Raw genomic sequence first — 11,849 nt, forward strand, 5'->3', positions numbered from 1 at the left:
TTTGTTTCTTGACCTTTTTCATGCGGAAAACAAAATGGTGAGCACCAAATTGACACATAAGACTGGTATGCCCTGTGAATGAAAAAAAAAATGAAATGGTCACTAGCCAGAAATATACAATCCAAGTGATGGTTATGCGTGCATTTATACAGAGCATGAACAGAACCTTCGTTCTTAATGAATATTGATCTTGTATGTCTGCAGTGGATTCTGCTTTGATGTTCCATGTATTCCAGTGTATCAGTATATCCGCAGTGGGACTGGGAGTCATTGATAACAGTTCAGGCTTTTATTTATTCTTTCACAGTTTGTTTGTTTTTTTAATTTTTTTTATTCATTTCTATTTGGTGATTTCGGTGCCAATCTTTGCCATGCTTTGCTTCTTGCAGAAATCTCATTATCAGGAAGTGTGGCAGCTTGTAGCTTTGTGTTGAATGTGCTGTATTTGACAGAGAAACAGAGGGAAGGTTTGCGAACTTGATGGTGTTTCCCATCTCCCAGTCCAGATTATTCTGTCAGCCTCTTGCCATCTGCTGATGTGCATGGCCCCATCTCTGGTCTGGGTTACAGATGTTTCCAAGGCACACATGTACCTACAAAATGTATTCTGCTTTTTTGCATACCCATAAACGTTGTAAAGTTCTACCTCTGGAGAATCTCTGTATGATGTATATCAGTTTTCAAATCATATATATGATCGCTCTGCCTTCCTTTCTTGTATCTGTATGTTGGTAAATTGTACACTGGTCAGAATTGTACGATTCTTCTTTCATTTCATACATCTTTCTTGTGTATTGGTTTCATACATGTATCTGTCTTGTGTATTGGTAACGCATTGCATGACTTATTCCGCATATTCATGGGCTGGGGATCAGGACATTATGATTGAACAGTGGAGAAAGGAGGTTTTGAAATTGTGAAGCATTGCTTGTTTCATAATGGTTGTTGAGAAGGTGATCTTACCTGTGCTTTATCTTGTTTTACACTCCCTCTCACTGGTTTCTCTCTCTCTCTCTCTCTCTCTCTCTCTCTCTCTCTCTCTCTCTTTCTCCTCACACACATACAGACATACTTTGCATGCTCAGAAATTTAATGGGCTTATTTTTTATTATCCAAAAGTGTAAATATGTTTTTCTTTTTCCTATTTTGCCATCTTTGAAAAATTAATCAGGCTATTATCTGCCATTCTTTCAGTGATGCCCAGTGTTTTATATGAAGATAAGAATGTGAGAATTCTTTTCATTGCGTTGCTAACATTCATTTGCATCTTATGTTTTGAACACACACAAAGCAGCAAACAGCTCAAACTCTGTTGTATAGGTCAACATTGAAATGATTCAGTGACGCAGTTATCTGTTTCAACTGATGGTTTGGAATTTTCTTTCTTGGAATCTGAGCTTTGAGTATTATTTGAATCTGCTCAGGTGATCAGTAATGATGACATGAAGTGTTTTATGGTTATGAAAATAGAACCCTCATTAAAAAGTGGAGTGCTCTATGATTTCTAGATGGTTTGTATTACATGTATGATTTAAATGAGAAAAAAAACTGTTACTTCCATATCATCACCTTTTTTCTCCTCTCCGACTTTCTTTCATTACAAAGCTGTTTTTTCTTTTTCTTTTTTTCTTCCCCCCCCCCCCCCCCACCCCTCCCTCCTGATCTTGGTGTGATTTCATTTAGGGTGCATGTTTTGTTGTGGAGAGGCTGTTTTCCGTGTGTGTGTGTGGTGGGGTGCTGGTGAGCATCCGTGCGTTTGTGTGTGTGTGTGTGTGTGTGCCTGAGTGCATGTTGCAACGATGTGCCGTTTTCTGGAGGGTAGTTTCCAATGTTGAGTTGCGTGAGTGTTTTCTGGCACGTGCTTCCGTGTGTGGAGGCTGGGGGAGGTGCAGGTGGAGGGGAGTGTATTGATGGGGAGGTGGGAAGTGAGGAACGAAATGTAAAGTGCTTTGAGCAGTATTTCTGGAGAAATGCGCTATATAAATGTCCATTATCATTATTATTATTATTATTATAAAACTTGTTAAGGATAAACACAGTTATTCAACCATCTTTATACAGCTGCTTAGCTGGAGTAAGTATTTCAGCAACAACAAACAAAATTCATTGTTACACGAAACATTTGTTGTTGTTGCTTTTAAAAGCATATTGGGGGGGGGGGGGGGGGGGGGGGGGAATAGAAACAACACCAACTTGATGAAATCAGAATCCTGTCTTAAAAGTTGAAAAACAAGCCACTGATCATTTCAAAGAACAATTTAAATTAAAAAAAAATATGTATCTAATTAGAAAAAAAAAACTATCAACTTACAAAGATGTAAATCATGTCTTAAAACAAAGAATGATAAAAGCTGTAAGGCAAAACCAACAACAAAGCCTCCAGCTCACCTCAGCAACTTCCACTGTGTGACAAGGCATTGTGAGATCTGGACCTGAATCTTCACTGCCATCCCTCTCCCCACTCCGTTCTTGTGTGTGTCTGTGTGTGTGTCTGTGTGTTGAAGGAGTGGTGGACGCAGTTCTGTACTTCTTTTTTGTTGTTGTTTTTTGGGGAGTTTTTTGTTTTATATCACTTGTCAGGATAATTCAAATCTCTAAATGCTAAAAATCTTTCTCAAACAAACTCCAGACTAAATATTGTCCATCTTCTTCATTGTGAATATTTTTCAATACTTAAATCAAACAAAAGGATCAGAAAAAAAACACCTGAAAAACCACAAAGCATTATTCAGCTCACACACACACAATCAGTTTTGAAATGTTGTGTGTGTCATACAGTGCTCCTCCCAGCCAAGCGGACGGTATCAGCGACAGAGAAAGGGAACTTCGCCAAAAGGAAGAAGAGGTAAGACAAGTGATCTCCCTTTCATTTTGTGTGTCTACTGTCAGCTGCAGTGGGTACGCAGTGAGGGGAAAGTATTTTGATGGGGTTTTTTTTTATTCATGTGTGTGTGTGTGTTTATCGGGTTTTGTTTCAAGGTGTTCATCTGTCTGTCTTGCTGTGTTATTCTTTTGTTAACCTTTGTTTTGTTTCTTTCTTTGATGTCATCTCTCTCTCTCTCTCTCTCTCTCTCTCTCTCTCTCTCTCTCTTGATATTTGCATTTTGTGGGTGTTTTTTTCTTTTTTATTTTACTTTGTTTCTGTATTAAGACACTCATTTTGGTTAATCGCCACCTGTACACTGGCCAGAACCTTTTTAATCAGTCCCATCCATGTTATTTTCCCCGTGCAGTCGGTTGGGATTATAAGCAACAATGCCAAATGTCACCCATGTGAATATTACTGAATCATGTTTATTGTTATTATGACATGTTACCAGGTTTTTCACACTCTGTTGACTAAGTCCCTGTGGTGTGTGTGTGTGTGTGTGTGTCACAGCTGCGTAAGATGCAGGAGAAGCTGGCGCGCATGCAGGCGGAGATTGAAGGCAAGAGGCAACCCAACGGCGACGTCAAAACCCAGAACGTCTAGTGATTGTCATCACGACTCCTGTGCTTCACCCATCGCTGAAAAGAGGTGGGTCAGGGGAGGATGGGGGGTGGGTGTTGGTGAAGTATACCGTCATTTTTGTTTACTTAGATTGTTAGAGGCTTCCGCTTCACTGGACACATGAGCCAGTTCATCACTCCAAGAGTCCACAGTCCTGATCCAGTTTGCTGGCAAAATTCTGCGAAAGAAATCCACCCTGATAGGTGCTGCACGCATACATATGCACTCAAGGCCTGACCAAGCATGTTGGGTTACGGGTTACGCTGCTAGCAGACGTGGTATAGTGTGTATGGCATTTATCCCAACACACAGTAACCCCTCCTTGAGAAACTGAAACTGGAAACAGATAGATCATCACATTGGGATTCTCTCTCTGTCTTTATTTAACTGGTTTGTAGGCAGGGGGTTGACCCACTCTCCCCACCCCCCCAAACCCCACAAAAACAGGGCCGCTGCTATCCTGTACTATGCTGTGTGTGTGTTGTGGGACGGCTGATATCCTGTACTATGCTGTGTGTATGTTGCAGGACCACTGCTATCCTGCACTATGCTGTGTGTGTGTTGTGGGACTGCTACTACACAGTACTATGCTGTGTGTGTGTTGTGGGACCACTGCTACACAGTACTATGCTGTGTGTGTGTTGCAGGACCACTGCTATCCTGTACTATGCTGTGTGTGTGTTGCAGGACCACTGCTATCCTGTACTATGCTGTGTGTGTTGCAGGACCACTGCTATCCTGTACTATGCTGTGTGTGTTGCAGGACCACTGCTATCCTGTACTATGCTGTGTGTGTGTTGCAGGACCACTGCTATCCTGTACTATGCTGATTCATCTTGCCGTCTCATGCCTCACCACACTAGGAAACCTCCTCCTGGTCATCGTCATCATCGCCGTCGTCATCTGTCCAATGTGGGTGTCCAGCCATGTCCAAGCTGCTGACATCTTCAGCAGCAGTGTGGATCACGGAGTTGTCATATCATCGCCACGTTGACGCCTGCTCAGCCTTACTTCACTGGTCTTCACATCTGTGGCTTGTGCTTAAAGGGTGGTGGTGACGCTGGGACCGAGATGAGAGAAGCATGGGTTTTTAGTTGGACATATTCATTGTATGATGAGTTTTTTTGATGTGGGGTCAAATGTTTTTTTAGGTGATGGAAACACTTGTGAAGGGGTGGGTGGGTGGGTGGGATAGTTTATGAAGACGGTAATGTGTTAGTTTATCCACCTTGAAGCATCAGAATGGAATATGATAGTGAGGACTATTTATTTGCCAGTGTCCGTGGTGAAGTAGATGTTATCATTGCCATGATATATGTATGAGGAATGAAGCTCTAACTTTTTATAACTTTTTTTTAATTTACTCTCATCTTCACCATTTAGTTTTACAATCCCAGTTAGATACTGTCTTGAATGAGTGAATAAATTTGGCAAACAATGAAGCACTTTGATTTTTATGAGTCATTATATAACTGTTATTTTATCATCTGCATTTGCTGATCAGTAGAATAGACTGGCCAAAAGACAGACAACCTACTAACAATTCAGTCAGTTAATGTTATCGACAGTAATATGCTTTTGCTGAGAGGGCCAATAACAACCAAATCAAGGACTTCCACATAATGACATGTCGGTTGGTTTTTCAGCGTTCTCACAGGAGAAATTCAAACTGTGACTTGCATTGTTGTTTGTTTGTGTGTGTGTTTGTTTTTTTAAATATAAATGAGTGCTTTCTAGTGTGAAGGGATACAGTCGTCCCACAATATGTGTGCGTTTTGTTGTTTTTTTGTTGTTGTTTTTTTCATGTTTTGCTACTATGTGTTTTGGGTTCTGGTGATTGAGTGTCTGTGCAGGGTTTGAGTGTGTGAGGGGCCGTGGCAATGGTAACACAAGTGTTCTTGGTGCTGGAATATCAGCTCCTCTGGAGAAGTGGTCGTGTGTTTGCTTTCCCTCTCCTTCCTTTCCCCACCCCACTGCACCTCCCCCTCCCCCTCCCCCTTTCCATTCAGTCTGAGTGTTAATCTTTGGTTTATCTGTCTGTCTGTCGTTAGTGTGCAGAAGAAAGGTGTGTTGGTTGATGTCTGCTTGCTGTTGTGCAGTGAATCTCTTTTTTTTTTCTTTTTTTTCTTTTTCTTTTTTCTCCACTTTATCTTGATACTTGTTCTGTATGTCGACTGTACTCTTTGGTGTGTGTTTGGCACATATTTGTCATTTGATCACCATGCTTTAGAATCTGAACACAGTAATGACGTAAGTATGACCTGGGAAAAATGCAAGACTCTTTAAGGGGAGGAAGACTCTTTAAGGGGAGGGTTGTGGGAAGATTATTTTCTGATATCTACATTGGACTCCCTTCTTTTTTTTCTTTTTTTTTAAGGGGGGGTTATAAAAAAAAAACAAGCTTTTTTTTTTCTTTGAAAATTTACATAAAAATTGTGACTGTCAGAGAGAAGAAAAATCCATATCATGGTGTATATTGCAATATGTCTTTATTACCATCAGTTGCAAAGACAGGTCTTCCTTCATATCACCCTCTAGTACGATGCGTTCACATTTGGTTGTCTTGCAGTCAGTCTCAAGAGCTGCTACCAGTCCTAAATCCAGGTTCTGTTTTTTTTGTGTGTATGTTTATCTGCCACAAGTTTGACAGTTCTGTTGTCCATTATTTGTATAGCTAGGACTCAAGTAGAGGGGCTTTTTTGTTGTTTTTTTTTGTGGTTGTTTCTCCTTCTTTTGCACTTGTACATTACCGGTTGCTGTATCAACATGACTTTCTCCCACATGTATGTGCACATTACACCATGGCCTTGTGATCCTGTTCACCCAGAGACACGCCTTCTTTTCACTTCACCAGCAAAACAAGCTCCATGTCTGTACACCAGTTGCAGTTTTAACATGTGCTAGTGTGTGTGTGTGTGTGTGTGTGTAACATTTGGAAACCTCTGAAGTCAGAAGCTCAGTATTGAGTGTACAAAGATCCCCCCCCCCCCCACCCCATTTCCAGCCAAAAATTGCTCACTTCCCCCACCCCCCCACACCCCCCACCCCTACCCACTGTGTTCCTACCCTGTTGAATGAAAAATAGTGTGACAGTACTTAAATGACTCTTATTAATGATCTCTATTCATCACACAATTCCAGCAGTCATTAAGAACAGCTGTGTGCAAGATTCTCTCTCTCTCTCTCTCTCTCTATATATAGGTATCTCATCTGCCATGTTTCTTCAGAGTTTTTCACCATCTTGTATTCTTCTTCCTCTTCTTCCTTTTTCTTTCTCTGTTCACAATCACAGTTCTACAATTTTACCAACTCTGATGATATGCATATATACTTTCACAAGTTGGATAGATCGTTAATGTTACATTTGATAGGCTGAGGCGTAACATTTCTGTACAGATGAACAGTACACACGTGTGTAGGTGGTGGAGACATATATGTAAATGTCATTGAACAGATTCATTGTGTCCCCTTTTTGTTTTTGTGCGTGTTTAGGTGGGGATTTTTTTTTGGGGGGGTGGAGGTGTGGGGGTGTTGTTTTTTCTGTTCTGTTCTCTTTACCTTTTCCAACAATGCTATCACTTTGTTGATACGTCAAGCACCTCCCTTTAAACAAGAGTGTCATCACCTTTAAAAAAATATTTTTAAAAAAATCATTGAATCGTTTCAGCCACAACTTTTTTTTTTACTCATGTTTGATCGGAATAGCTGTATGTCCTGTGGTTTTTTGTTGTTGTTTTTTGTTGTTGTTTTTTGTTTTTTTGGGGGGTTGGTGTTTTTTTGGGTTTTTTTTAAATTTTTTTTTAGATAAATATAAAAGGCCAAATAAGTGTTTACCCTTTTTACCAGTACCTTTCCAAATGTCCCCCCTTTTGCTTGATAGTTTACTTATTTATGTAACATGCACACTTGGTAATCATATGATTGTTTTTTCTCTTTTCTTAGGCACAAGGATTATATTATTGTGTGTGTAAGAATTCAGTTTGTGTTTCAGGTCCTTCATTTTTTTCTTTTTTTAAACATTCAGGAAGGGTGTTATTCCATTTGTGTTAAGAGGGACCAGTTTCCAGCTGTGACAAACATTGAATATAAAGCTCAAAAGTTAGTTAGCTTGTGAAAGGTTCTACTGTGCAAACTGAAAAGAGAAATTAGAGAAATTAAAATTAAAAAAAAGATTCCAACATGAAACTCGCTCCATAAATATTGAAATGTATTTTTCTTTCCTTGTCTTTTTGTTTAAGAAAATGCCATTTTTTTTAAAATCAAAGTATTGTTTATTATGGATAATTATGTTTATGGAACTGCACAACTGATCATTTTGAAGACTTTTACTGCGGGGTGTTGTGGTGTTGGTGTATTGAATATCGTTTCTCAACAGTGTGTATAGTCTTTGGATTGTTGTGGAGAGACTGTGTCTGGGGTGTTGGTGAGTGTCATTGTGTTGGTAGTGAAACTGGGCACACAGAAAGAGGGACCTGAAAGTAGATGTAGTGTGCAACTAGTGTGCATGCTAAATGTTTTTGTGTGCATCTACATGTATGCAGTAATACATACATGGAAGAGATATATACAGTATATGTATACTATGATGCTTGCATTGAAGGGCATATAAGAGTGTACACACACACACACACACACACATTTATGTGTGCACACACACTCAAACACACATGTATGCACACACACACACACACACATCACCAATTCTGCAGCATAGCATATCGCAAATCACACCAGGTTTTCAAGCCACAGTGATTCGGTGACCATGTTTGTTCTGAGTTCACATCGTACTTAAAGTCATTTTGTGTGTTCCTCATTCATTTCTCCTTGCACTTTTCTCCTTTACTAGCCTCCACCCCCACACCCCCACGCCCCTTCCCTCCTTTCCCTTCACCCTTTATTTACCCACCCCTCAGACCAAGTCAGCTCAGTACCAGTGTGAATGTCTTTGATTCATGAGTGATGGTGATGACCCTGCATACATTGACACATGTGAATGATGAGACCATGTGTTCATTTTCCTCGTTCTTCTTCTTTTCTGCTTGCAAGCAGCCACTGTTCAGGCCACTGTTTTCTCGCAATACATTGATTCACTATGCCATCTTCTGAGCTGTTTGTTTCTTCTTCTTCTCCACTAAATCTTGTTTATACACAAAGTAAGAAGACTGCCTCTATTTTTGTGTCCATCTATAGAATACACTGCCTTTACATTTTTTTGTGTGTGTGTGTCAGATTGTAGAATGAATTGCTATTTTTCAACAATGTCTGGTGCCTCATGATTACTGTCCACACTTCTGCTGTCACTGCTTATATTGCTTTTCAGTTTGTATTTATCTTTAACTATTTTAACCAAAATCTTGCTTTGATGCAATTTTGATCGTGCAAGATTTCCCTGAGCATTTGACACAAGACGTTGTAACACACACACACACACACACTCTCTCTCTCTCACACACTCACCAGTGAAGCTGTTTCAAAGTGAAGCTTTTAATACATTGGATAGTTGTACCAGTTTGAATTTGAAGTAGGAGGCGGAGGGGATCAAATAAAGTGTTTGTCATGTTTTTATTCTGTTTGATACATGTGTCAAGCATATTTTGCCAACTTTCTTTCATGGATAAAACTATTTGTGTGGGTTTTTTTTGTTGTAGAAAGTATCTTTTGCCATATCTTGGCATTTGAAATACTTTTCGTCTTCTGGTCATAAGGGAAATAATTCAGTCGCCAAAATCTCTGAAATGAGCACATGATCTTTCAGTGGCTGTCCTGAGAGCATGGCAGAGTTATGACACACACGGTTATCATATCTCATGTCTGGGTGTGTGATTTCAAGATGCTTTCTGGTTTCTCTTCATTGTCCAGAGTTTTTGTGTTCGATATTCAGTACTCTGTATAATTATCGTGAGCCATATACAAGCTGTGTATTTTCCTTCTTTGAGATAATTATTATATCTTTTGTTTCTTCAACATAAGGTGGTAACATGTATTTTCCATGTCGAGTTTTTTTTTTGTCCTTACCATCTGTCTGCACAGCAAGACATGAAAATTCTCCACACTTGAAATAAAGCAAGGTGGTTGTGTTGTTGTTTTTTTATTGGTGGTGTTTTGTCTTTTTAGCAGATCACTGTGGAAGTAGATATCCATTGTAATCTGTTGCTTCTTGTCAACAGGATCTGCATCCTTTGTTCAGGTCAGGATCTTTGTTTTTCTATCCTCCAGTCAGCTCCACAGAATATAACAAACATGCCAACATAACTGGACCACAGTTGCTTTGTCTTAGAACTTTATTTGGAATTCCTCAAGCGATCAAAGTAACTGCAGTGGATTGGTCTTTTCTTCAAAGGGCGAGCTTTCCCAAATTTTGAGATCATTGTTTCAGCCCAAGAAAGGGATTGCAAAATATGCTAGTATATGACAGTATCTTTTCAACATCTCATATAGTTACCAGCTTTAAATCAAATCAAATCAAATCATGCTGCTTGCCTGGCTGACCACAAAGGGGTCATTTCAGGAATGAATGCTTGTCAGTCAATTGGAAACCAAAGGTTTTGTTAAAAGATCAAAATAATGTTTTGAAAAATTGTGGAATCTTTCAGTACATAATAAAGATCGTAGATTATGGTTTCAGCTCGGTAAGGGATCGCAAAACACGGTAGTGAATTCTGTTAGCGTCTAGTTTTTAGCTTGTCACTTCTTAAACAGTCAAGTGGAAACCAAAGGTTTTGTTAAAAGATCAAAATAATGTTAAAAAATGTGTTATATCTTTCATTTTATAATAGTTTAGATCTGGTATTAATTTATGGTTTCAGCTGTGGTATGGGATTGCGTAACAGTGTTGTGGATTCTGATAGTGTGTAGGCCTGTTTCCTAAACATGGGGGTGTATGGAATTTAAGAATCATCGAGAGGAAAATGGAAATTGTTCATATGGCTTTTTTTTTTTCCTCTCTCTCTCTCTCCTGTCTGCTTTTTACTCAGTGTGCAATCAGTCAGGGGTGTATGATAACGATGCTGAGTTTGATGTTTTGGACATTCTGTACTACTGCATTATTTTATTTTGGCCCAGGATCAATAAAATCTTCATTCTTTGGTCGTGTGGTGACCGTTTCTTTATTTGTCTGGAGATCTGGCAATTAGGTTTGTTTTGTTTTTTTGTCTGTAGCCGTCTTGCTCACTCTCTATCTCCTGTCTTTCTTAGTGCATGAAAAATATATCAATTGTTTTCTCTGTCATACACAAAGTATGAAATGAACATAAACATGCAGTCGCTTGGCTGATACGAGTGTTCACAGGCATACACAAACACAGAAGCACAAATACTCAACAGTTGACAGGTTTTTAATCAAAACAGGCATGCACAAATTTGCAGCAGTTGGAATGTGAGTATAATATGCACGCATATATACACATGCACACTATGTTTAACATTTTTCAAAAAAGCATGCAATCCATGTTTCATGGAAATTGTCATACTTAATAACAAAAACTCTGCTGTTTCTTTTTCTCTGCTTGCAGCCTACCTGTCTCTATTCACACACACACACACACACACACGCACACACACAATAACGCAAGCACTCGCACACACGGAACTTCTGCCAATGACCAAAAGATTTAATGGGAGAGTACCCTGTATAACTGACGAAGTGTTCACGGTTATTTCCCTTTCAAATTTTTGGTCGTCTGCAATAAAATGAGTGACAGAATGTCTGAGAAAGAATTAATCTGAAATGAAAAGAATACGTGTTTAACTGTACAAAAATATCGAAATTGTTGGATAAACATCGATTCACCGGAAAAATCTGTAAAACAGCTGAGAATCCATGGAAAATTGAGGGAGGCCGATGTTGACTGACTTCGGGACAAATATGAGATCGTTTAAAGATTGTGAACAGAAATCGTACAAAGCCTTTGGAGGAACTTAAGATTACAATTTAATGCAATGAATTGTGTGTGAGACTGTCCAAATCAAAAGTGGAGGCATTTAGTCGTTACACAACGAGACATGTGGAAATAAATGCGGCAATAATATCCACAAACTTCCCCCTCCAGACGGAATGAGCTGTGTTCACAAGTCGTGGACGTTCACTCCGTCAGTCACACAGGAGTGGAGGGGAAGAAATGTGGATTTCGCCAAAAATGCAAGGCAAACAAAACAGCGGTTTAAGAACAAAATGGTTCTGTACAGACCACAGACTTAATTCGAGCAATCCCGAATCTCCGCATTTCACCTACCCAACGAAATCGGCCTTTAGACCTGGGGAAACAGACATACTCCCTCCAAAAGACAGAGCTGCATTCCGGCAACTCAGCAAGAGTTTTCAACATGGTTTCAACCGCCACGGTTGTCGGTTTCAGGCAGC

The 11,849-nt window shown here is 39.6% G+C and overlaps 1 protein-coding gene across 7 annotated transcripts in view; it reads left to right on the top strand.

The window, feature by feature from the left end:
• Positions 1-10,575, top strand: part of LOC143288483 (septin-2B-like) — a 162,490-nt gene extending 151,915 nt beyond the window's left edge. For 4 of the 7 annotated variants that reach the window (XM_076597029.1, XM_076597022.1, XM_076597026.1 and 1 more), the window contains 3 exons: positions 2,779-2,845; positions 3,380-3,517; positions 4,294-10,575. In XM_076597029.1, the coding sequence (XP_076453144.1) occupies positions 2,779-2,845; positions 3,380-3,472 (160 nt within the window). In that variant the 3' untranslated portion in view covers positions 3,473-3,517; positions 4,294-10,575. Of the gene's footprint in view, positions 1-2,778; positions 2,846-3,379; positions 3,518-4,017; positions 4,034-4,137; positions 4,164-4,293 lie in introns of those variants that run through there. The other 3 variants (XM_076597027.1, XM_076597023.1, XM_076597024.1) reach the window with 3 other exon arrangements.
• Positions 10,576-11,849: the final 1,274 nt, after the last annotated feature.

This window comes from Babylonia areolata, chromosome 12, assembly GCF_041734735.1.
Source record: "Babylonia areolata isolate BAREFJ2019XMU chromosome 12, ASM4173473v1, whole genome shotgun sequence".
In the NCBI taxonomy this organism is placed as follows: domain Eukaryota; kingdom Metazoa; phylum Mollusca; class Gastropoda; order Neogastropoda; family Buccinidae; genus Babylonia; species Babylonia areolata.